This window comes from Urocampus carinirostris, chromosome 8 (assembly GCF_059441175.1).
Source record: "Urocampus carinirostris isolate Australia breed hairy pipefish chromosome 8, RoL_Ucar_1.0, whole genome shotgun sequence".
NCBI lineage: Eukaryota > Metazoa > Chordata > Actinopteri > Syngnathiformes > Syngnathidae > Urocampus > Urocampus carinirostris.
Genome location: NC_142356.1, coordinates 10,914,011 through 10,941,552, shown reverse-complemented (window position 1 = coordinate 10,941,552; position 27,542 = coordinate 10,914,011). Strand labels below are relative to the sequence as shown.

The 27,542-nt window shown below is 40.7% G+C and overlaps 1 protein-coding gene across 1 annotated transcript in view; it reads left to right on the top strand.

Moving 5' to 3' along the window:
* Window positions 1-21,003, top strand: part of krt222 (keratin 222) — a 32,922-nt gene extending 11,919 nt beyond the window's left edge. The window contains exons 5-9 of the mRNA XM_088341602.1: window positions 4,541-4,657; window positions 7,710-7,930; window positions 14,078-14,292; window positions 14,352-14,454; window positions 20,399-21,003. Coding sequence (XP_088197728.1) covers window positions 4,541-4,657; window positions 7,710-7,930; window positions 14,078-14,292; window positions 14,352-14,454; window positions 20,399-20,609 — 867 coding nt within the window. The 3' untranslated portion in view covers window positions 20,610-21,003. The remainder of the gene's footprint in view (window positions 1-4,540; window positions 4,658-7,709; window positions 7,931-14,077; window positions 14,293-14,351; window positions 14,455-20,398) is intronic.
* Window positions 21,004-27,542: the final 6,539 nt, after the last annotated feature.

The window sequence follows — 27,542 nt, the reverse complement described above, 5'->3', positions numbered from 1 at the left end:
GCTAACCAATCAGCCGCCGCGTCGCTCTTAATGTTTTCAATGCTTTGAAAATATTTTGAAATAATATTAAATACATTTACCCTCCCCCCTTTTTTTTTCTAGAAGGTTTATATATGTCACGTAGCGGAGCGGGAAGCAGGAAGTAAGAACTCATTTGCGTAGACTTACTCACACAATTTTTGGGAGAAAGCAAAGTTGTCCAAAAAAAACAAACGAACCAGACCAAAAACAAAGCAGGGTCAAACGCAGGCAAAATTACAAACTAGGCACTTCTCAGAATAAAACAGAACTTGCAGAAATCTCACAGAAGGTTTACCCAAAGTTTAACAAAGCTTAACAAGTATAACAAACATTCCAGCAAAGCACAGTTCAAAGGAGCGCGCTTTAGTACCCACAGAAGCAATCAGTCAATGCGAGTCAGCCGGTGTCCATGGGCGGGGCCAACTGGGCGCCTTGGCAACCGCGCAAGACATGACAATATAAGGCTTTTTATTTTGTGGCGGCTCCAGGCATATTTGTTTTTGCGTCCATTATGGTTCTTTCAAAATTTGGGGTTCCCGACCCAATTGTTTGTTGGGTATTCATTTATTATAGTATAATTTTAAGACGAGCATAGAGGGAAAAAGTTGGGGAAAAAAGTTGAAATATGAAAAATAAAGAAAATGAAATTTATTTTGAATAGGTTAAATATAAACATTCTTTTTTAAAATGCTCAACTCTTTGGGTTGAGTCTCCAAGTCTAGAGCTGCAAGCGTTGAACACAAATATATTAAAATGGGGAGAAATGAAGTACAATCGGGGGAAAAAAAACACATTTAGTAAAATGTCTTCCAAGAGAGCAAACAATACGTTGAAATATTTTGACTTTTCGAATTATACGATGTTTTTCTCAATATTTACTCGCGTTTTCGCTCTAATCATTATCAAAAACACTGCAATAGGCTGAAAAAAAGGTCAATGACCCCTGTTGTAAATTAACCTATAGTGCACGTGGTTTCTCTTTGATAACTTACGCAAGGCATAAGCCAGCTAAGCGGCTGCCCCCGCAACCACTAGGGGGCCCTCAAGAGTGGTTAACTTTTGGGGGGCCAACATAGTCACTTTGTGGTTCCACTCAAAATACTTCTACAAATACAACAAAAACTACACAATAACTACAAAACTAAATATCAAACATGGTGCTTAAAAACAGGGACCTCATATATCATTGTGCTAAAAAAATAGTATAGAATTACTACTAAAATACTACTACATTAATACTCATCTCATCTCATCTCATTAGCTGCACCGTTTATCCTCAGTAGGGTCGCGGGGGTGCTGGAGCCCATCCCAGCAATCATCGGGCAGTGGGCAGGGGACACCCTGAACTGGTTGCCAGCCAATCGCAGTACAATAATACTACATTGCAAAATACTACTACGGAATTATTCAATACCAAAACACTACAAAATACAACTACAGTAATGTTACAAAAATACGAAAGAAATATGACAAAAATACTACTATGGAAATACTACACAATTCTACAAAAATAGTACTAAAATACTGCTTTGGAAATACATCAATTATACTTACACTGAAATACTAAACAAATATAAATACATAATACGTCAATATAAAAAAAACTACTAGAGACATTTTACCACAAAAATACTACTACAGGAGGTTTACAATAGAAATACTGCAAATTACACCTACAGCGAAACTACAAAAAAAAAACCCATGGAGATATGACAAAAATACTACAAAAATAAAACTACGGGAACACTGTACTACAGAAATACTATAGCTATACAACAAACATTCTTATACGGAAATACTACAACATAGTAAAAAGATACTTAAAAAATAATACTACAGTAATACTCCAAAAATACTTCCAGCATTATCCTTGTGTTGAAAAATAAAATAATAAAATAAAGATATAGAGTCCAAAAATACCCAATATAATATCTTAGAGCAAAGGCGGTCCGTGGGCCAGATCAGGCCCGCTTAGGGATTGACTCCGGCCCGCGAGACAACACTCAGAGAAGCGGAAGAGAAAAACAAGCTGCAGGTTGAAATATGTCAACTTGATGTTGCCAAAGAAAGGTGCCTCAAACAAAGACACTATACAGTGGGACCTCTGTTATCACGGTTAATGGGGACCAAAACCACCCGCGAAAAGTGAAAATCTGCGAAGTAGCGACGCCCCTTCAAAAATGCTTAAAAAAAATGCTTTTTTTTGTTTTTTTTTTAAATATTTTATTCTTTTATTATTATTTTTTTAGACCTGCGAACGTGGAACCACGAAGTAGCAACGCCCCTTCAAAAATGCTTAAAAAAAAGTTTTTTTTTTCTTGTTTTTTTTTAATTACCGGTATTTTATTTTATTATTATTATTTTTTAGGCCCGCGAAGCTCTGAACCCGCGAACGTCGAAGCGCGAAGTAGCGAGGTCCCACTGTACTTGTATTTCTTTTTCTTTCTCTTTCTCCCTTTTCCACCCCTTTTCTCCCACTCTTTCTCCATCTCTTTCACTCTCTGTGTCTCTCTTCTTCTCTTCCTTTGTTGCTCTTTGTCTCTTTCTCTCTCTGTGTCTTTTTAACTTCTTTTGCTCTAACTTCCTTTTTTCCTTTTCTCTCTTTTCTCTTTCTCTCTTCCTACGTTTTGCGCTTTCTTTTCTCTTTTCTCTCCTTCTGTCTTTTTATTTCTCTTTGGATTTCTTTCTTCCGCCCCCTTTCTTTCCCCCCTCTCTCACGACTTTTTATCTCTTCTGTTTCTCACGCTCTCTCCCTCTTTTTCTTTCTTTGTCCCGCCCCCTGCCCTTTTCCTTCCCTCTTTCTCTTATTTCTTTCTCTCTCTTTCTCTTTCTCTCTAATCTACAAGTCCGGCCCCCGACAGAATGTTTGTTCTATCGTGTGGCCCCCGACTTCTCTTTTTATCTCTTTTGTTTCTCACGCTCTCTCCGTCTCTCTCTTTCTTTGTCCCGCCCTCTCTCCTTTTCCTTCCCTCTTTCTCTTATTTCTTTATCTCTCTTTTTCTTTCTCTTTAATCTACTTGCCCGGCCCCCGACAGAATGTTTGTTCTATCGTGTGGCCCCCGACTTCTCTTTTTATCTCTTTTGTTTCTCACGCTCTCTCCGTCTCTCTCTTTCTTTGTCCCGCCCTCTCTCCTTTTCCTTCCCTCTTTCTCTTATTTCTTTCTCTCTCTTTCTCTTTCTCTCTAATCTACAAGTCCGGCCCCCGACAGAATGTTTGTTCTATCGTGTGGCCCCCGACTTCTCTTTTTATCTCTTTTGTTTCTCACGCTCTCTCCGTCTCTCTCTTTCTTTGTCCCGCCCTCTCTCCTTTTCCTTCCCTCTTTCTCTTATTTCTTTATCTCTCTTTTTCTTTCTCTTTAATCTACTTGCCCGGCCCCCGACAGAATGTTTGTTCTATCGTGTGGCCCCCGACTTCTCTTTTTATCTCTTTTGTTTCTCACGCTCTCTCCGTCTCTCTCTTTCTTTGTCCCGCCCTCTCTCCTTTTCCTTCCCTCTTTCTCTTATTTCTTTATCTCTCTTTTTCTTTCTCTCTAATCTACAAGTCCGGCCCCCGACAGAATGTTTGTTCTATCGTGTGGCCCCCGACTTCTCTTTTTATCTCTTTTGTTTCTCACGCTCTCTCCGTCTCTCTCTTTTTTTGTCCCGGCCTCTCTCCTTTTCCTTCCCTCTTTCTCTTATTTCTTTATCTCTCTTTTTCTTTCTCTCTAATCTACAAGTCCGGCCCCCGACAGAATGTTTGTTCTATCGTGTGGCCTCCGACTTCTCTTTTTATCTCTTTTGTTTCTCACGCTCTCTCCGTCTCTTTCTTTCTTTGTCCCGCCCTCTCTCCTTTTCCTTCCCTCTTTCTCTTATTTCTTTATATCTCTTTTTCTTTCTCTTTAATCTACAAGTCCGGCCCCCGACAGAATGTTTGTTCTATCGTGTGGCCCCCGACTTCTCTTTTTATCTCCTTTGTTTCTCACGCTCTCTCCGTCTCTCTCTTTCTTTGTCCCGCCCTCTCTCCTTTTCTTTCCCTCTTTCTCTTATTTCTTTATCTCTCTTTTTCTTTCTCTTTAATCTACTAGTCCGGCCCCCGACAGAATGTTTGTTCTATTGTGTGGCCCCCGAGTAAAATGAGTTTGACACCCCTGTCTTAGAGTATAGTTATGTCTTGTTCGAAATGCCATCCACATTCAACACAAGGGTTAAGTTAAATATCTGGAATAATGTCCTAGCTGAGACACAGCATGAACACTTCAGAGGTAGGTGTGTACGGGTGTGTCCTACTTAGCAGCTGCACGGTGTGTCAACACAGCTGCAAAAAAGCGCGTGTGAAAATAAACTCAAAGGTCGGCATTGCTCCATACTCACACATTACAAACAATCCAGCTACGCAACCTGCGGATGTGTTTAGCTGTTTACGCCTGCCGGTTGAAATTCAGCTGAATGGTAAACAGCCCTCATTATAGAATCTTTGTTTATATCTTCCCTGCCATTGAACGTCAAAGACTGCTTTTGACACTTTCTTTCTTTATTTTAGGAGTGGACACAGGTCGGCCTGGGCAACAACGCCTTGGAGGAGGCTCAGGCAGAGTTAGCTGAAGCTAGGAAGCAGTGGCACAACCTTCAGATGGAGACGGATACTTTGCATGCCTTGGTAGGGGGCGCAAATATCGAAAACCATCTCAAACATGATTTTTAAATAGTGTTGGGCAGGGTTGGGTAGGGTTACTTGAACTGGATTACTTTTTATTACTTTTGGATGACTCCAATACCAAATATGCTCATAAAAGACAAAAGAAACTAAATATGAATCAAATGATGACTCACAACACGTGGTAAGCTTTCTCTCCTGGCTTTGATCTCTTTGATCTCTGGCAAAACGAACATAAAATGCGACAGAAACAAAATGAAAATAAATCCAAACGGCTCGCCAACAGCATTTTTGCCGTTCCATGTATTCCGTTACTCCCCAAGCCTGCACAAAATTTAGTCATTTTATTCATATTTAGTTTCTTTTGTCTTTTATTAGCATATTCGGTGTTGGAGTAATCCAAAAGTAATTGAAAGTAATCCAGTTAAAGTAACCCTACCCAACCCTGGTGTTGGTCGTTTTACTGAAAAACTGTGGCTAGTTACAGTTACAAGTTACTTCATTTTATGAGTAATTCGCTACTACTTGATTACTGACACCAACAAGTACTGGATTACTAAAGTAACCATCTAGTTACAAATTACCATATATACTCACATAGAAGCCAACCCCCTAAAACAGCTTTATAATAGCCGTCCATCCATTATCTGGACCGCTTATCCTCAGTAGGGTTTCAGGGGTGCTGGAGCCCATCCCAGCTATTTTGGGGCAGTGGGCAGGGTGTCAAGAACCAGAACAAGATCAGGACCCAATCGCGTGACGTTCTCACACAAGCCTTTATTTTACGGGAAATGGGGAGTCATGCAGGTTAGGCAGCGGGTCGGCGTGGGAATACAGGAAGCCAGAAACCGACGAGACAGATTCCAATTGCCCGAGTTGATATCTGATAGCAGGGGTCAATACCGGACAGGAAGGGACAGACAGGATAGATAATGAATCAGGATATCGAAAACTACCTGGGAAAACTAGACAGGAATGAAAACTGGAGAAAACAATAGGACAAAATAGACGGAAAACAATACCGGACAGGAAATACCAACAGGAACAGGATGGTTGGGCGCCATGGCAACCGTGACACAGGGGACATCCTGAACTAGTAGCCAGCCAGTCGCAGGGCACACAGGGACAGACAACTCACTCGCTCATTCAAACCTAGGGATAGTTTAAACCGGCCAATTTACTTAACATGCATATTTTTGAAATGGGGAGGAAACCCACGCAGGCATGGGGAGAACATGCAAACTCCACTCGGGAGCCTGCGGTAGCTACACGTGAACTCTAAACCTCTGCTCCGTGGGGATGCGTGCTAACCACCCAGCCACCGTGCCGCCTAGCTTTATAATACCCACATAAAAAATAAATAGAAAAAAAACATGTACACCAAACTGTGGAAGCAGTGAACACCTTATATTTCCTGTCTTGTGCAATCTTGAGAGCTTGCAAATGAACACTTAGCCGAGACACTCCATATCCATTTTGGCTTCAAACCTTTCAAAAACCTTCTCTATTTCTGGGTAGTGTCCAAGATGTGTTCTCTTTCACTCCAGTCATACTGTATTTCAGAAAATAATTATACAAATATAAAGACCAAAATCCAGAACACTTTTACCATAAATTCTGTGCTTATGTTTGCATCATTGATTTCCAGTTGCTTTGTTGTATGTGAATAAGACACGCCCCACGTGTTGCCTACAATTCTCTACTGGTGACAAACTACCAAATTTGCACGGCTGAACTGATCCCCTGATTTTATTTTCTTGTTGTATAGTTGTAAAATCAGCTTGGATGTGAGTATATATATATAGTAGGGAGATTATCTCCATGAGGAGAAATTCAGCATCCTAGTCAGTTGTATTATTTAAGTAAATATAAACATGCTTACCCATTTTGTTTTCTTGTTGGTGGATCAAAGGTTGTACGTAATGCAGGATTATTAAGCAGTTGGAGAATATTGTAATTCATTATCTGCATTTAATGTGTAACACAAAAACGCTCCATGTGGTAACGACTGTTGAATAACACATATTTATCAATAACGCAATACAGTACAGTGTAACCTCGGTTCTCGACCATAATCCGTTCCAGAACCCTGTTCGAAAACCGATTTGTTCGATCACCGAAATCATTTTTCCCAATAAAAATAATGTAAATCGTTTTATTCCGTTCCAACACCCTGAATGTTTACCTTGAATGTTTAACAGAAACATAAAGCTAACCCAGGCTAATCGTACGTTCGCGTTATCGTAATCTTCCGTACGAAAGATTACGCTAACAAGAACGTGTAAAAATTAAAAAAATCAGGTCGTTTACAAGTCATTTAGCACCCGGGTCTCCACAACAAGTGGTGAGCGGTTCATTGGAAAAGGGGCTCTGTTCCAACACCCTCAATGTTGGACTCCGTTCCAACACCCTGAATGTTCACTGAATGTTTAACGTAAGCATGAAGCTAATCGTACGTTCGCGTTATTGTAATCTTCCGTACGAAATATTACGCTAACATGTAAACGCTAACGTGTAAAAAAAAATAAATAAATAAAGGTTAAAGAAAAGAATTATGAATAGGATTTCTTACCTTTGTGGTGGTCATCAGAAGGCGCAGGCAAGATCAGACACTCGCACAGCTCCTTCATATTTTGCTATTATTTCTCTCTTAAATGCAATAGTTGTACGCACTACTTTTCTTTTTTCACCTGTAGCAACTTTGCTGCTTGCACTGACTTTCTTCGGAGGCATAATACGGGGCTAAAACACCCGTACGCCGCTCAGCATGGCACCCTAGCGTACGCACTCACGCATTACCGGCGTTCAAACTCCGATTTTTTGACCGAACAGCGAAGCAAGAATTTCTCGAAATTTTTGGTCGGACTCCGATTTGTTCGAATTGAGAGGCGTTCGAAAACCGAGGTTCCACTGTACTTGTTACCGAGAAAAGATATTGTGTTGTAGAAACAGAATCCTTTGTAACGTGTTAGTCCCAACACTGCTTATAAACCGACAATTTTCATTATCATTCGCGAAGGAGGTACAAACATCATGGCTGTTGATGCTCCTCTAGGAGAAAGGCCTGGAGAACTCTCTCCACAACACCCAACAGTTGTACTCCAGCCAGCTGCAGGAACTTTCCCAGGTGGTGGCCGGGCTGGAAGGAGAACTGGAACACGTGAGGAACGGCCTGGCTTCACAACGCCACCGCCACAACCAGATGCTTAGCACCAAGATCCGACTGGAACAGGAAATCTCCACTTATAGGCTCCTGTTGGAACGGGAAGAGGGCAGGTGAGTGGCGAGAGGTGGAATTGCACTTAAGTTTTGTCAGAGATGGCATACATGGATAGACACGAGGTGGTGCTAGAAGAGTTGCACCATTAAACTTCTAACGAAGGGGTGTCAAAGTCCTTTTAGTTCAAGGGCCACATGGTAGAGAAAACAGTTTGGCTTTGCTGTAGGGCTGGAGAACCTTTAGAGCAGGGGTGTCAAACTCATTTTAACTCGGGGGCCACACGATAGAACAAACATTCTCTGGGGGGCCGGACTAGTAGAGTAGAGAGAAAGAAAAAAGAGAACGAGAGGGAGAGAAGAGTAGATAGGGTGGGACAAAGGAGAGAGAGAGAGAGAGAGAGAGAGAGAGAGAGAGAGAGAGAGAGAGAGAGAGAGAGAGAGAAATCCAAAGATAAATAGAAAGAGAGAGAGAGAAATCCAAAGATAAATGGAAAGAGAGAGAGAGAGAGAAATCCAAAGATAAATAGAAAGAGAGAGAGAGAGAGAGAGAGAAATCCAAAGATAAATAGAAAGAGAGAGAGAGAGAGAGAGAAATCCAAAGATAAATAGAAAGAGAGAGAGAGAGAGGAATCCAAAGATAAATAGAAAGAGAGAGAGAGAGAGAAATCCAAAGATAAATAGAAAGAGAGAGAGAGAGAGAGAGAAATCCAAAGATAAATAGAAAGAGAGAGAGAGAGAGAGAAAAATCCAAAGATAAATAGAAAGAGAGAGAGAGAGAGAGAGAGAAATCCAAAGATAAATAGAAAGAGAGAGAGAGAGAGAGAAATCCAAAGATAAATAGAAAGAGAGAGAGAGAGAGAGAAATCCAAAGATAAATAGAAAGAGAGAGAGAGAGAGAGAGAGAGAGAGAGAGAGAGAGAGAGAGAGAGAGAGAAATCCAAAGATAAATAGAAAGAGAGAAAGAAGAGATGGAGAGAAAGAGAAGGGAAAAGCAGGAGCGCGAGAGAGAGAAAAGAGAGAGACAAAGAAAAAAGGGAGGGAGCAAAAGAAGGTAAAAAGACACAGTGAGAAAGAGACAAAGAGGAACAAAGAAAGAGAAAAAGAGCCAGTGAAAGATAGAGAATGAGAGAAAAATAGAGGAAAAGAGGTAGATAGAGAGAGAGTACAGCATTTGTGAGAGGCACCTGGCTTTGGCAATATCAAGTGGACATATTTCAACCAGCAGCTCGTTTTTCTCTTGCGCTTCTTTGAGCGTTGTCTCGCGGGCCGGATTCCATCCCTTAGCGGGCCTGATCCGGCCCGCGGGCCACCTGTTTGACATCCCTGCTTTAGAGGCTCTCAATTAAATTACGATTATGATTTAGGGGGTGTAATATTCTAATATAAAACAATTACTATTGGTTTTTCTCTTACCTTTTTTTCTTACTAACATTTAATCTTTTGCGGTGTTTATCAAAAAATTTAGCAAAACAACAATTGTAATTAATTTCCACTGTGTCAGAACCAGAACGGAAACAGAACCCAATTGCGTGACGTTTAACACAAGTTTTATTGAAAGAAAGAGAAAGGACTGCGCCCATGATCCGGTGTTCGCTGGATGCGGGAAGCAAGTCGCTCTCGTATTCGGACTGGGATACGAACACGGAAGTGGGTCTTCCGTAGCGAGCGATGGCGGTGTCGGGGATGGAAAACTGGTCGGTAGCCGGGACTGGGAGAGCAAGGTGTGTTCGGGTTTGGAAACGAGTCGCAAGCCAGAACGGGAGAGTAGAAGTAGTCGGGGACAAAATGAGGTCGTAAGCCTGGACGGGAGAACAGACGTGGTCAGGAGCAAACAGGTCCTAGCCGGAAACAAACGGGAGCAAAATCGGGATAGGTGGGAGTCGGGGTCGAAAAAGGCTTGCCTAGTATACACTGAGATTCGCAGACGGACTGAAAACAGGGGACAGACGGGACTGGGTTCAAATGGTGACAGGGAGCCAATCAGAACCCGCGGCGGTTGGCGCCAAATGAGCGGGCACGGGTGAGTCATATCAGTAATCATGACACACTGCAGCTTAACTCAGGGAAACTCATGGATACTTGAAAGTGACGAAAATATCACTCAAGCAATAACTTATGTGCAAATGATTGATTTATTCAAAGTTTTGTTTCCTGTTTTTATTATTTTTCTTTATGAAAATGTTTACTGGAATTTGGTAACCTCACTGTGAAGATTTCATATCTATAGAAAGGAGCTAAAGCGTATTTAAGCTTCTGCAAGGACAGGTGCTATTTTTGATTTTGTATCTTTTTGATCCAGGCACTAACCGATATTTTCCAATAATTTCGGATAAAAAGCCGAAATCCTGATTTCTCTTTGAAGTAAAATAACATTAGGATGGGTGTTTCCTCGAACGTTCTCCAGTTGAATAATGCTAGTCAGCAAATACGACTACTGTGGGAAGTTTGCTTTGGGAGTGGTGCCTGGCTCTAGCGACATCCAGTGGACATGTTTAAAACTTGCAGGTCATGATGCGGCTCATTTTCTCTCGGGCTTCTCTCCGAGTTGTCTCGTAGGCTGAATTAAATCCGTTGGCCGGCCTGATCCGACCGGCGGGCCATAGGTTTGACATCCCTGTTCTTATGCCTCTGCAGAATGTTATTGTTTATGCTAACATTATCTATCTATCTAGGTTCCCGACACCTGCACTACAACATACAGGCACATGTAGTGGTCGAATGACACACACTGTCTCTTTAAGAATATCTATCTAGCTATCTAGCTACCTAGCTACCTACCTACCTACCTACCTTGGTCATATCCCTCAAGAGGGGTGACCTACAGCAAAACAAACACATACAATATCAAATAAAATAAAAATAAAAAGGGAAAAAATAGCAAAAATCAAACACAAAAATTTTTGGACCATGGCCAACCCAAATGCCCAAACACCCGAACAAGTTGGGCGCCTCGGCACCTAAGTTGGTCATGCTTTCATCCCCCCAGATGAAACGGGACACAAGAAAGCGGCCGTGTCACTCGTGTCAGGGTGACACAACACACTTCTGCGGGGCCCAACAGCTTTCACTGGTTTACCCCTGCGGCATCATACAGAATCCCTGCCCATCCCGTAGAACGCGTCCAAACATCCCACTATCCTTTTACAACACCTCTCCACTCATTCCTATCACCAACAATTGTGCTAACATTACTGAAAAAAAAAAAGAAATCATACACCAGGGTGCTAAAATTTCCTGGAGATGGGTAAAAACCATCCCGTAACCGTAATCAACGTTTTTACAGACACAAAGTGGGGGAAACATACCTTTCCTTATATCACAGGCTCCCGTTGTTGTTCATAGTTTTGTATCAATTGTAAACCTGATGTGTAAAATGTTGAAAAGCCTGTTTTGAGAATTTTACAACAAAAAAAAGTCAAATTGCATTTAAAGGTGTGTGCATGCCACTGCGCATGGCTCACACACGTCAAATAAATGTACTTTACAGCGTGTGAGTCATGCCCAGCTTTTTATTTTACCTGGGTATGCGGCACATCCTGTTGGCTCATAATCACGGCCTGCATTTAGCTATGGATTTGTAAATTTTCTTAATCCTTATTATTATTAGTTTTGTATTGTCCGGATTCCTTGGGAACAATATATTAAAATGTGTGTTCAAGATAACAGGCTCAAGCAAAAACCTGTTCAATCTTGCAAGGGGTTTTCCGATTCCGTAATGGCTTCAAACAAGCCATAGCAAGTCTAATTAGTGAAGAGTAATTTTCACAGTTTATGTTCTTCTTGCGTATGAATAGAGACGTCATTTTATGTAGCGTTAGGAATACAAATTTTATTGTCTCTATATAATGGTACTAGACCCTTTTTTCACAAAATGACTAAAGGGATTTCACCCGAAAAAATCAGAACACACTGATCGAAATTAGAGAACAACAATGGAAAATAAATTAAGAATTAGTAAGAAGTGTACAGGCGTCTGCTGTGAATGACTTCACCACATCTGCAGCCGCAGGATAGCACTAGTCTATCACGCTGCTCTGGTGTGACTTTGGTCCATCCTTCTTCCAGCCTCCTCCACAGTTTGGTGATGTAGTGGGTTTCTAGACCATGATTTTGTCACCAATGATTTTCAAGAGTTGAGATCAGGACTCTTGGCAGGTTATGTCATTTATTCCATGTTTTCACCTCTAGGGAAATTCTTCGCCCGTTTTGTTATATAACTTGGAACATTGACTGTTTGGATTAGGCGAACCAGTAGTAAGGAAGCATGTGCGGTTGAAGAAGGTTCTGATACACATATGCATTCACTCGGCCAAGAAGCTGTACAAGAGGCCCAACTCCTGCTGCAGAAAACAAATGTAAATGTTCTGCATTTATATAGCGCTTTTCAAGTCACTGAAGACCTCCCAACGCACTTTACAATGTGCTTTACACTTTTCCCTTTTACACACTAACTCACCGATAGCAGTGTCAGCCATGCAAGGCAACTATCTGCTATCGGGGGCATTGGGATTCAGTGTCTTGCCCAATTACACTCCGACATATAACTCGGAGGAGCCGGGAATCGAACCTGTGACCTTTTGATCGCAAGACGAGCGCTCTACCTCCTGAGCCAATGCCGCCCAAAAACATACCCTAAACCATGACACTTACTTCTCCACATTTCACTGACTAATTTTACAAACTTTGGATTGTTTCTTTCACTTAAGTGTCGTTGAACATAATACTTCCCATTAGACCTAAATAAATTAAATTGGCTTTCTTAACTCAAGTGAACTCGGGACCAGTTCCCCTCTGTTCACACAACAAGCTCCTCAGCAAAGCTCAGTCTAGCTTTTTAAATTGTTTTTGCGCTAATGAGAGGTTTGGTCACTGCAAGGGGCCTTCAGTCCAAATGCAGCCTTAAACAGACACTATATGGCGAGACAGGTTCTAACCATGTGTAGCACGGAACTGACGTGCAATTCCAGCTACAATATGAAATCGATTACTCCCTGACATCCTGTCCCGGCTGCCCGACTTGTTCCGATCTCCGAACACGCTCCGTCTCCCGTACCGGCTACCCGATTTGTTGCGATCTCCGACCAAGCTTCGTTTGCAAGGGCTTCCCGCTCCTCCTGCCCAGCGAGCACCAGATTGCTGTCTTTTTCTTCTCTTCCTGACTTCCTCGATCCCTTAAAACATTGTGTGAAACGTTACGCATTTGGGTCCCCTGCCTGTACTGGTCGTGACACTATCGGCGATATTGGTGCTGATACTAATCTCATTTTAATGTTTTTTTTTATGGACAATTGTATCCAGTACTGCAATTGGCTGCCCTCTAGTGGCCACTGTACAATATAAAATTAAGAAATTATAAATCGGCCAAAATGTATTACTGTACTGTAAATTGTTCTTGCTTGCAGTGTTTTTGTAGGGGTTACATTCTAAATCATCACTTGGATAGGTTAAATCTGTGAAGTAGGATTCCTTTATTTTACCTGTTTCATAAAAATAAATCGACTATAAATAGAGACTCTCTTGCATATTATTTAGCAAATCAGAATGCAAAAAATAATGCACTTTTCAAATCCAGGAGGCAGCAAGATTGTGACAGGTGAAACATGTCATTGTGAGGGATTACTGAATATAGAATTTTAAGAAGCTATGTTGGCATTTAAGGGAATTTCTTGACAATCATTTGTATCTTCTGAGACAGAGATCTAAAGGATGGATGGATGGATGGATGGATGGATGGGAAGTTTTTTACTCACCAGTGGTATCTGTATGTGATATTTGAGTTGATGACTATAAGAGTTGGGCATTGGTTATATGTACTAACCTTGAATAGATCTTGAAGTAATAATCAACACCAATGACGCAGGTACAATAAAGCTGGTATCGTCAAAGATCTCACCCATCCCTAAGATTTAAATATTAAAACACTTGAGTATTTTCAGTTAAGTGGTGAGACAGGTTGCAACGACTTCCATGGTCCTGGGCTGCGAATGGAACTGTGACCATGAGGTGCTTTGACGTCTGCCGAGGACGTTAAAAGCTGTTTCTTCAATATTTATGTCACAGAACATGCTTATGGCCAATATTTTGTTTTGATATTGTCATTAGAGCTGCCATGGCGGCATTCATACAAAAGGATGACCGATACTACCTTGCTAGAGTGAGTTGTAAGGCACACATCCTAATGGGAGTGTTATCTCTTTTCTGCAGGTTCACGGGAAACAGTGAAATGCAAACGCGTTTGCAGGTCTTGAGATCAAATTTGCCGGAGTTCACTGAAAAAAGTACAGAGAATGGGTTCAGTGAGCCCACAATCAGTCCAGATGACCCCAAATCAGAAACTTTCAATTCTCGAAAACAATTGGACGAAAACCCATTGGAAAGCTCTGCACTGCATCGACCGCAGAGTCTTGAGCTCCTCACAGGTAACACATGCAGATGTTTCTCACTTAAGACCAGATTTGTCATCCAAACCCTCTTCCAGAACCAGAACAAGATATGCATTCACCGATTCGCACTGTGAAGACTCGGAAGATTCTTCAGGGAGACATTGTGCAAGAGACTGCGGAAGGTCATGGCACTGTTCAGTGAGTTAGCATTCAAATGTTTTTGCTTTGTTTAAAAACTGGTAGCGCCAAATTCACTTTCCAACAAATCTTACTTGGACTTAGTTTTCAAATCAGTGTTTCTGCACATTCGTGCTCAAGGAGCCTACTGCAGGAAACTGTCCAAATTCATCTGGATGCAAACATCAGATCACACTGCTTATACTCCCTATGGTGGCAGGGGTGCTGGTACCTATACCAGCTGATCAGGAAGTGGGCAGGGGACACCCTGGACTGGTTGCCAGCACATTACAAGGCACACAGAGACAGATTCACTCACACATTCTTTCGTAAGGACAATTTGGAGTACCCAATCAACCTGATGTGCTTGTTTTTGGAATGTGGTACACATTCCGTACCATAGCCACCATACAGGAAGATCGGTAGCTAGAATTTAATCTGAGACCTCTGAATTTTTAGGCGGATAAGCTAACCATGCATCCACCCTCTAATTGGTAGGTAGGTAGTTAGGTAGGTAGGTAGGTAGGTAGGTGTCACAGACCAGAAATGACACAGGACTCAATTGCATGCGTTTCTCAGATATTATTGAAAGAGAGTGAGAGTAAGGCTTGCTTGATTGCTTGATCCGAAGACTGGCGGAGAGCAAGGCGGGGGTGACACTTCCGTGTCGGAAGAAGGCAGGCGGAACGGCACGTCATTTGACCAAGGCTGGAGATCAGAGGCGATTTAAAGTTCGTGATAGTGGTCGTAGGCTGGCGGCAGGCAAAACAGGCGTAGTCAGGTTCAGAATCGTGTCGAAAAAGGGGAATCAGGCAGGAAACAGGTTTTAACAGGGACGAAGTCGGACGGGAACGCTTACTGAGTGAAACACAACAGCTCGCAACGATCTGACAAAGTTTGATCTGAAGTCGGGGCTTAAGAAGGGTGTGGCCACCAATCAGCTTGTCTGGGCTGTTGGCGCCAATCAAGCTGCCACAGGTGTTCCAAATAGGGCAATCACGACAGTAGGTAGATAGGTAGGTAGGTAGGTAAATAGGTAGGTAGGCAGGTAGGTAGGTAGGTCGGTTTAATAGCGCTTTTCAAGTCAATGAAGACCTCCCAAAGCGCTTTACAGTGTGCTTCACACTTACCCATTCACACACACACTCACATACCAATAGGGAGTCAGCCAACCTGCTTATTGGGGGCATTGGGGATTCAGTGTCTTGCCCAAAGACACTTCGACATATAACACGGAGGACGAGCGCTTTACGTCCTCAGCTACTGCCGCCCGATAATAATTTTTTTCACGCAAGCATTATATGATTTTAGAATGCAGCTAATTTTTATAGATCTCAGGACGAGCGCTCGACCTCCTGAGCTAATGCCGCCCAGGTAGGTGGGTAGGTAAGTAGGTAGGTAGGTAGGTGGGTAGGTGGGTAAGTTGGTACTTACGTACCTATGTGCGTAGATAGGTACATACGTACCGCCGTACATAGCTACTATTGAGTGTCTATTAAGCTATAAACTTAACATAAAAAAGTGTGCCATGGCTAAAAACGTATAAGAAACACTGCACTAAAGACCAATCGTTTTCTGCACATACATCCAATACCAGTGCATAGGTTCCAACCAATGTCTGCAGCTTTACATTCCAGTGGCTGATTTATCCTCAAGTTGCTTGGGAACTGTTCTACCTTTAATAACTTATGTTTGATGTTGAGAGTCTCACATGGCGTGCTGTCTTCAAGGTGTGTGCAACTGTTGTTGCTAGACCAGACAGAGTGGAATGTTTTCGGCTTGTGAAGGAGGAGTGAAACATAGGGTGCCTCAGGCGCTAGTTGCTACTCATAGATTTGCACCAAAACTCACAGAACCATTGACATGTGCTCGTTTAGTTAATGTAAACACTGGCTTAAATACTGTTGCGCTTGACTGAGGTGTCACGTAAGGACTTTGTCATATGGGCTTCATCGGACTGAGAGCCTTGGTAATGTTTGGGCGGGCCTGATGCATATTTCCCTGCCCGACTTATCTAATTAATGACCAGACCTGTCTGTGTTTTGAAGGTGATGAGTGGAACAAATATTTTAAGCTGTAGTCATCACTTTCTATGGTTTTCCATCTTAGTGATGCCTGTTATATGGCCTGTGTTTCTTTGTTTTGGTTAATGGCTTCTCTGTGGTTTTGAGCTCATGGGTACGTCTATCTCATTTACAGTGGAACCTCGGTTCTCGACCATAATCCGTTCCAGAACCCTGTTCGAAAACCGATTTGTTCGATCACCGAAATCATTTTTCCCATTAAAAATAATGTAAATCGTTTTAATCCGTTCCAACACCCTGAATGTTTACCTTGAATGTTTAACGTAAACACAAAGCTAACCCGGGCTAATCGTAGGTTCGCGTTATCGTAATCTTCCGTACGAAAGATTACGCTAACATGAACGTGTAAAAATAAAAAAATCAGGCCGTTTACAAGTCATTTAGCACTCGGGTCTCCACAACAAGTGGTGAGCGGTTCTTTGGAAAGAGGGCTCCGTTCCAACACCCTCAATGTTGGGCTCTGTTCCAACACCCTGAATGTTTAACATAAACATAAAGCTAACCCAGGCTAATCGTACGTTCGCGTAATCTTATAAATAGGATTTCTTACCATTGTGGTGGTCAGCAGAAGGCGCTCACACACCTCCTTCATATTTGGCTATTATTTTCTTTCTTAAATGCAATAGTTGTACAGCAGGGCCCGACAGCTTTCACGGGTTTACCCCTGCCGCATCATACGGGTGCCCAGCCCTACTTTTCTTTTTTCACCTGTAGCAACTTTGCTACTTGCACTGACTTTCTTCGGAGGCATAATAAGGGGCTAAAACACCCGTACGCCGCTCAGCATCGCACCCTAGCGTACGCGCTCACGCATTACCGGCGTTCGAACTCCGATTTTTTGACCAAACAGCGAAGCAAGAATTTCTCAAAATTTTTGGTCGGACACCGATTTGTTCGAACAGAGAGGCGTTTGAAAACCGAGGTTCCACTGTACCTGTGTTTTGTTTTACCACTCTCTTGTGTTGGCCCATCAGCTCACTTGACCTTATATTGTGTATACTGTACTGTAGACACACAAAATGAGGACAGAATTCATCAATTAATTTTAATTTTGCATGGAGAACAGGAGATGACTATAGAAACACCATCTAGATACAAACATTCCAAGGTGTTCTGAAGGTCCTTCCCTAACCCGTTTTATTGTTGGTTCAGCTTCACATGCACTACGATTGACTTATCTTATGAAACGAGCCCTTTATGTCTCCTGAAGTTTAGGTTACCGACACCTGCACTACAACATACAGGCACATCTAGTGGTCAAATGACACACACTGTCTCTTTAAGAATATCTATCTATCTATCTATCTATCTATCTATCTATCTATCTATCTATCTATCTATCTATCTATCTATCTATCTATCTATCTATCTATCTATCTATCTATCTATCTATCTATCTATCTATCTATCTATCTATCTATCTATCTATCTATCTATCTATCTACCTTGGTCATATCCCTCAAGAGGGGTGACCGACAGCAAGACAAACACATACAATAACTAGGAAAATAAAAGGGGGGAAAAAAAGCACCAAAAAAAACCACACACACACAACATTTTTGGGACCATGGCCAACCCAATTGCCCAAACACCCAAACAAGTTAGGCACCTCGGCACCTAAGTTGGTCATGCTTCGTCCCTGCAGATGAAACGGGACACCAGAAAGCGGCAATGTCACTCGGGTCAGGGTGACACGACACACTCTTTTGTTCAACAGCAGGGCCCGACAGCTTTCACTGGTTTACCCCTACCGCATCATACGGGTGCCCAGCCCATCCTTAAGAACGCGTCCACAATCCCACTATCCTTTCACAACACCTCTCCACTCCTTTCTATCACCAACAAGAGCTCTAGCTTCCATTATATTTAGACCTCCAAGACCTTTAAACATATTAGTACCAACAAGAATAATTATGAGAATTATTGTCAAGTCATGTTTATTTTATATGTTGGGACCAGAACGAAGACAGGACCCACTTGCGTGCGTTTCTCTTAGTTTTATTTGGAAGAAGGGAAAGGATAGTACACACGGTCCGTAGATCGCTGGTCGCGGGGAGCAGGTTGCTCAGACGCGGAAGTGGTATTTCCGTGGCGAGCGATGGCAGTGTCGAGAGCGGAAAAAAACAGATCTGTGGCCGGGACGGGGGAGTAAAAATCGTAGTCAAGTTCAGAAAATGGGTCGTAGCCGGGAAACAGACGGGAATCAGAACAGGAGAGAGTCAGGGTCGGAAGGCTTGCCTAGCGTAAGCTGAGGTTTGCAGACGGACAGACAACCGGTGACAAGAAGACGGGGGTATAAAAAGGAACAGGGAGCCAATCAGCGTCCGAGGCAGTGGGTGCCAAAGGAGCAGGCTCAGGTGCCTCGCATCGGTAATCGTGACAGTGTAGCCCTTTATCACAGGGAGTCTCAAAGGGCTGCACAGAACGCAGACTATTTTTACTCCGTTCCCTGAACTAAAACCTACATAAGGGCAAGGAAAAACTCAAAACCTCAACATGAGGTAAGTGAAAAAACCTTGACAGCAGTGTTCCCTCTAAGCTGCGCGCGTGCGCAATTGCGCACTGCTCGCACATTCTCAGCGCACAAGAAAATCTAGCCAGCGCACAAAAATAAGGGGTCAAAATTACTCATTAAGAAGCGACTTAAGTCAAAGTTACAGTGCATGAAGGTAAAAATACACGGGTTCCCCTGACGTTGTGTCCTAAATGCGGTATTTTGAAGTCGAACGAAGTTGAGTAAAGTTAGTAGAGTATGTCGAGAACCGGCTTCTTCGGCTCAGCTCACTAAAAGGAACCGGCTCTTTCGGGTCCTAAACGGCTCTCCAGGTTGTTTTTGATTCTTTAATCCCAACATGACCAAATATTATGTAAAATTCTGCACACGATGACTTAAAGGAAGGGGGGAATAGAACAAAAAAGAAAAAAATACCAAAATGAAAAAGAAGTTAAAAGCTGAGAAAAAAAGAAACAAAAGGAGGAGAAAAAAGAAGGAAACATTTAGAAAAAAGCCAGAAAAAAAGAAAAAGAAATGTTGGAAAAAAAGTAAATAGAGAACAAAAAGAAAAAAGCAACAGCTCGGGAAAAATAGACACAATGAGATTTTTCTAAAGGAATTTAAAAAAAAGTAGAAAAAAAAACACGGAAAAAAGAAGAAAAAGTTTGTGTTGCATTCAAATAATTTCCAATGATATCAAGTGAATCTTGTTGCCAACATTGTACTTCCACTAAAAAATGTGATTAAGTACAGTTCTGTATCTTACAACCGACTAAATAAGCCCCCAAAAATGTTAATATTATGCGACAAAATAAATCAGGAAATAAAAAGAAATGGATATCTTGTGAAAGAATTGTAAGAACAAACGACGTTTGTAGGCCGTACAACCTTCACAATAGTACATGAGTCAATTCATTCAAAAGAGAAAAATCATTTTGCATTGCCGGAAACTCAGCAAAATGTAACTTGATGTCAAGTTTTGGACATGTTTGATCATTAATTATCTTGCCACACTTGGGATTATGGTTGCTCACTGTTGTTTCAAGCGCTGCTCACCGACTTTGTGTGAACGCTCAGACCCGTAAGGAAAATTACAGGGAACATTGCTTGAGAGGGGATCGCACATGAGGTAATCCCCCTTCCAGGATGACCAGGCAACAAATAATACAAAGATATTGTCAACTTGAAATATCGGTCATTCATAAGTAATAGAACAGTAGTGTTTTTTAAACCTAGATTCAAACAGACCACACGGAGGTTGCAGATCGAATCTCAGTGGGCAGAGCATTCCACAGCACTGGGGCTAGAATGGAGAATACGCTCTCTTAAAATGATTTTAATAAACGGTAGGTGATCTCAGATGTATGTCTTTCCTCTATTTTTCCAGGACAGAAAAGATTGACAATGTCATCAAGCAGTGGGAAGACACAATTTTCACGAGCAATCCGAAACTGCGTAAGAAGTCCATGTCCCTTCGTTTCGACCTGCACATGGCTCCGCCAGAAGAAGGGTGCGCCCGGACCAAACAAGACACCATCCCGGATGTGGAGGTGCGGCTCACCATGAAAAGATCCCGAAGAGCAACTATCACACCGTGAATAATTCATGGCAGCGGTCATAGAGCAAATATTTGTGTTGCGGCATTACACACCCAACTGGAGTCCTGCCAGACTGAGGTTAACAAAACTCACTTGTTTGCAACTTGTCTCTTTTATGCCAAGACATGTGACTTCGCAAAACAAACACAGTAATTCAATGGTTCCTATGCATGTGTAGTTTACGCATTCACTACCGGTTTGGATGCAAACTTCTGGTCTGTATTGTAAAGCATTAGAAATCCTTTAAATGTGCTCGCCTTGTACTGGCTAAAGGGACATTGAGTTTTATTGAGTGCCACCTAGTGCGATAGATAGATAGATATTTTTTGAGGTGAGGATAGATAGATAGATAGATAGATAGATAGATAGATAGATAGATAGATAGATAGATAGATAGATAGATAGATAGATAGATAGATAGATAGATAGATAGATAGATAGATAGATAGATAGATAGATAGATAGATAGATAGATAGATAGATAGATAGATAGATAGATAGATAGATAGATAGATAGATAGATAGATAGATAGATAGATAGATAGATAGATAGATAGATAGATAGATAGATAGATAGATAGATAGATAGATTGATAGATTTTTTTTGAGGATAGATAGATAGATGGACGGATGGACGGATAGATTTTTTTTGAGGATAGATGGATAGATGGATAGATAGATAGATAGATAGATAGATAGATAGATAGATAGATAGATAGATAGATAGATAGATAGATAGATAGATAGATAGATAGATAGATAGATAGATAGATAGATAGATAGATAGATAGATAGATAGATAGATAGATAGATAGATAGATAGATAGATAGATAGATAGATAGATAGATAGATAGATAGATAGATAGATAGATAGATAGATAGATAGATAGATGGACAGATAGATAGACAGATGGACAGATAGACGGATAGATTTTTTTGAGGATAGATACATACATACATAGATAGATAGATAGATAGATAGATAGATAGATGGATAGATTTTTTTGAGGATAGATAGATAGATTTTTTTTAGGATAGATAGATACTTTATTCATCCCCATAGGGAAATTCACACTTGCAGCAGTATCCTTGTGTTGAAAAATAAAATAATGAAATAAAAGATATAGAATACAAAAATACCCAATATAACGTGTTGATATAGAGTATTTAAATAGCGCTACGGAAAATACACACTGTGATAAAAAATAGGGTAGTATGCGAATGTGGGAGTGGGGTTTAATGTGGGCTTTCACTCCCCTGGGTGGAGTTAAAGAACCTCATGGCATGAGGAAGAAATGATCTCCTCAGTCTGTTTGTGGAACAAGACTGTGAAATATACATGGTATCCCAAAAATGCATACACACTTTGACAGTAACTAGCCAAAAAAACGTTGTGTTTTATTTCAGATTCTGTGCGAAAATGGCGGATACTGTAAAAAAATGTTCTGAAAACCTTCTAGAAATATAAAAATAAGCCAAAGTGATTAACAGTTCTACACACAGATGCCCCAACATGTCTTTGCAGTTTGTCGAAACGTGTGCATACGAAACAACTGCATCACTCAAGGTGTAGACAAGTTTGGATTTGGCTGCTTGGAGTGTTCGGTGGTCGAGAGCTTCAGTATCCAATTTGGCCGCCAGAGGGCGGTAGACTTCCCACAAAAGCAGACCAGACGAAAGCAGAGGTTTATCGATTTTGTTGGTATTCATTTGGGGGGCCTTGAGATGTTACCTAGCTAAAGACACTGATGGAGTACAACTATGTAAATTTTCCTGAAAATCGGTACAGCCTTTTTGGTGCCTATAAGTCAAATAAAAACACTTAAACGCACAATTTTGAGATTTATCAAGTAGTTTAGATAAATTCGATTACATAGATTTAGAGTTCTAGAATGTTTTCTGATTATTTTTTTAAAAACCTTTCTTACTCCAAAATCAGAATCCGAAATAGAAAAACAAACTGTATTTTAAGTATGAATACACTTTTCAGAACATGAACTATTATAGAAACGTACATTTCCTTTAAATACTTTAGAATTTTGTATATGTTTTACATAACATACGTTTAGATGGAAATGACATGATTGTGTGCCATCTTGCTGCTACAGGTACCCCCCAAAAAAAATTTTAAAATGGTCAGCAAAAAGAAATGGTGTATTTGAGTTTCCGTAGTTTTTAACTCTCCCTCGTGCATAGTAGCACTCGTTTTAGGATGAACTCCACAACACAACGACATCTTCTGGTTAAATATTACACAGTGTCCCTTTAAAACTGTATAACCGCGACTGCATTTTTCTTGTAGAGTATGTAAATGTTGGTGAAGGGATTGAAAGCTCCATGTCTGATTTTAAAAGGTATTTTTGCAGCATGTGTTTTTGGATCATGTGACCATTCAAAAAAAAGCAACCACTACAGAAACAGATAGCCATTATGAAGATGAGCACATATTTACTACTGCACCGACATAAAACATGAATGAAGCCTGCGTCAAATTTTGTGTAAAACTTATATTTCTAGGGCACTTTATGAACCATACTGTGGAGAATAGTGCCAGATCGCAACACAAACATGAGAAGTTGTCTTTTTGTGTTGTCATTGGTGGTTGCCTAGGTGTCAGGTTCAATAAGACATTTTTATATACCCAAATACCCAAAAGAAGAGGTGTTGACCCTTAAATCTATTACATGGAAGCTTGCTCGTCAACCTTTAGTGTCCCTCAGCTTCCCCGAACACTTTCATTCAATTGGGACGTCACTAGCTAAAACTGGGACACACAGCAGACTTCTCTTATGTATGGCTATCTCAAGAAGACTTTTTACGATTATTACTATTCGATTATGATGTAACATACACTACACTATCTGATCATTATTCCTGCACTCAGTAAGGGACCAAATTGCATTTGCTTGTCATCGTTCCTTGACGATTAAAGGAAATCTGACAATAACTTAATACGAACGGAGAACTGTAGCTTTTTTGATAGATAATTTCATATTCTGTTCAATTCAGATGTATAAATTAAGAACTTGATGTGTGGGTGAAATTGCGTGAGTGCGTACAGTAGATATTGAATAAATCACTTTCAAACCTCCCGCTTTGCTCTTGTTATGTATTATATGAAAATTTTATGCAAAAACATAGGATCATTTCTTCTGTGAAATGTTTTCGGATGCAGCTTGTTGTTTTTCTCCGTTCCCCCTCACACGAAAGGAATTTGGCAGCCAAAACGATCAAATATATTGTATACCTGCACAATTTCCCTCCAAAAAGTGCCCCTCCAAACCCAATTCCAAGGGCAAAAGGCCGATCTACAGTCCTGAGTTGGAGATGAGAAACCTCAAAAACATGGAGGACTTGTGGCCCTTGAGACTGAGATTGTTTTAGAGCCTACGTTTAAGATTTTGTTGAAAAATATTGCATTGTTTTCCTAACTGAGTGAATTTGAATGAGTTATGTGCACTTCATTCCGTCTGCGAACCTCAGTTAACACTAGGCAAGCCTTTTTCGACCCTGACTCCCACCTGTCCTGTTTCATGCTCCCGTCCGTCCCCTGGCTTCGACCTGTTTTTGATCCTGACCACATCTACTCTCCCATCCCAGCTTTCGACCTCTTTTTGTCCCCGACTACGTCTTCTCTCATATTCTGGCTTCCGACTCGCTTCCGACCCCGACCACGTTTTGGCTCACCTGTCCCGGCTACTGACCCGTTTTTCCGTCCCCGACACCGCTATCGCTCACCACGGAAGATCCACTTCTGCGTTCTAGCAAAATCCGAGTATCAGAGCGACCTGCTTCCCGCGTCCAGCAATCACCGGATCGTGGGCGCAACCCTTTCTCTTCCATCCAATAAAACTTTCGAGAAACGCAACGCAAGTGGGTCCTGTCCCGTTCTGGTCTTGACATATAGTCCCACACTTCCTCCTAATCCTTTTGAAGAAGTAAAAATACTTAATCGTTTTATATTTCTTTTAACCAATTGTCTCACTTTCTTAATGTTTTATCAAATTATATGTGGTTATATTTTCAATCAAAAATTATGGGGCCTACCAAAATAAAACTGTTAAGCAGGGTTGGGTAGAGTTACTTTAACTGGATTACTTTCAATTACTTTTGGATTACTCCAATAGCAAATATGCTAATAAAAGACAAAAGAAACTAAATATGAATAAAATGATGACTCACAACACGTGGTAAGCTTTCCCTCCTGGCTTTGATCTCTTTGATCTCCGGCAAAACTAACATAAAATGCGACAGAAACAAAATGAAAATAAATCCAAACAGCTTGCCAACATCATTTTTGCCGTTCCATTGGAGTAATCCAAAAGTAATTGAAAGTACAGTAATCAAGTTAAAGTAACCCTACCCAACCCTGCCGTTAAGTGTGTTTCCTAACAGAAACTGTTGAAACACTGCTATCTACAGGTGAAAGGGCGTCGTATTCAACAATTGCAATCCTAGTTTCACTTATAAATCACGATATGGATTACGTTCCCAGCTTTCAAAGCACCAGCTTCGAGATATTTAAGAGTTTTTTTTAAATATCCACTGTAAGTCAAATTTAACACATTAGTTTTTTTTTCCTCAAGATGGAGAGCATGGGCGTAACTAGCCCGTTTTTGGTGGTGCTCAGGCATCCCCAGAAATCATAGAATTTATAGACAGGGTTGGGTAGGGTTAGTTAACTGGATTACTTTCAATTACTTTTGGATTACTCCAATACCAAATATGCTAATAAAAGACTAAAGCCAGGAGAGAAAGCTTACCACGTGTTGTGAGTCATCATTTTATTCATATTTAGTTTATTTTGTCTTTTGTTTGCATGTTTGGTATTGGAGTAATCCAAAAGTAATTGAAGGTAATCAAGTTAAAGTAACCCTACCCAACCCTGGTAGTGGAGAATTTCAGACGAAATCACGTTTTCGTTTTGTTTGCCTTTTCAAAATGTTATCTTGTGCTTTTCATCACATTCAAAGAGATAATGTTGAATATGTAATGCCTTGGTAAAAAATAAAATAAAGTATTCATTTGAATACTACGCAAAAATACATGAACTATCATATTAATGTTATTTTTTACTCTAAAACTAACATAGTTGAAGAAATGTGTATTTCTTTTACGTAGTGGAATTCTAAATGTGGTCTTGCTGCTTGCTGTGGCACTCGTATTCGTTCGCATTAGACAACAGTGCCATCTAGTGGTCAATCGTGACACAAACAGAGGCTAAAAGCCTGTCCTGACCTCTAATACGGAAGAGAGTTTGACAAAATGCAATAATTTCTGGGGTCCTTAAGCACACCCCACGAACAGGCTAACTACGCCCATGATTGAATTAATAGAATTTTCCTTAAAACAATTATCGAGATGTGTTCAGAGTCAAAAGAATGAGTTTCCAAGCACGAAAAATGTGTCTCTAATTAAAAAGCTAAAACTTGAAAGGCCACTAACAGTTTCTCAGGCAACTCCTCGAGCCTCTGGGGGCCTGCTGACTATTAATCATGATGGCCTTCGTTTTTAGTGCTGAGTAAGTCGCTCAATAGCTTGCCTTCCTAAATATACAGAGACGCATTGTGTTACAAAGTTTCACTATCCTTATAGCTCATTTATTATACTATAATTCCTGTCCAAACCAATCAGATTTGTTTCCTGTGTTCAAATAAACCAATCATATGTGTTGTTTACTTCTTGTGTTTTTTTTGTTTTTTTTTTTTTTGTTTGTTTTCAATAAATGAGCAAAGCGTGTTTTCCTTCCTGATCCGATCCTGGATGCACGCGCCTCCGATGGAAGGGCTATCAAAATCCTAAATCTCTGACTCAGAGTGTGTTCTTTTCTTCATTCTACTACAATATCAAGTTTTAACCTTGACACTTATATCAAATGTAAAATGCGATTTTAAAAGCTTTGCTGTAGGGATGAGCGATATTAAGTATTTTGGCATCGATCCAATCCATGTAAAAACATGGTAGTGTCGATCAATACCGATCAGATATTGATATTTTCGCTTGGAAAATACATAATCATTGGACGATTGAACACTCCCCCCCTTTGAGTAAATAGATACACCACAAAATTTTAGGCACTAAAAATGCTTTATTTTCAAAAAAAATTCTTAAATAACCATGCTGCAAATGGTAACAGTATTAAACATGAATAGAAATATTGCTATAAATACGTAAACTGTTTTCAGAAAATAAGCCAAGAGCAGGGTTGGGTAGGGTTACTTTAACTGGATTACTTTCAATGACTTTTGGATTACTCCAATACCAAATTTGCTAATAAAAGACAAAAGAAACTAAATATGAATAAAATGATGACTCACAACACGTGGTAAGCTTTCTCTCCTGGCTTTGATCTCTTTGATCTCCGGCAAAACTAACATAAAATGCGACAGAAACAAAATGAAAATAAATCCAAACAGCTTGCCAACATCATTTTTGCCGTTCCATGTATTCCGTTACTCCCCAAGCCTGCACAAAATTTAGTCATTTTATTCCTATTTAGTTTCTTTTGTCTTTTATTAGCATATTTGGTATTGGAGTAATCCAAAAGTCATTGAAAGTAATCAAGTTAAAGTAACCCTACCTAACCCTGGCAAAGAGTTAGAAGAGTTAAACCCAAAAAAGCATGAATGTGAAGAAAATACAAGTACTATATAACAATGTCAACTAGAAAACTCAAATGCCTTCCATCCATCAGTCCATTATCTGCACCGCTTATCCTCAGTAGGGTCGCGGGGGTGCTGGAGCCCATCCCAGCCATCTCCGGGCAGTAGGCAGGAGACACCCTGAACTGGTTGCCAGCCAGTCCGGTATATTGGCCGCTTCAAATGCCTTCCATTACACAATATTTTGAAAATAAAATTAGTCATGTAAATCAAGTGTCAATTGTCTCTCATTGGGTTGCCACAGTGACAACGGATTTAAGGTTTTTGTTC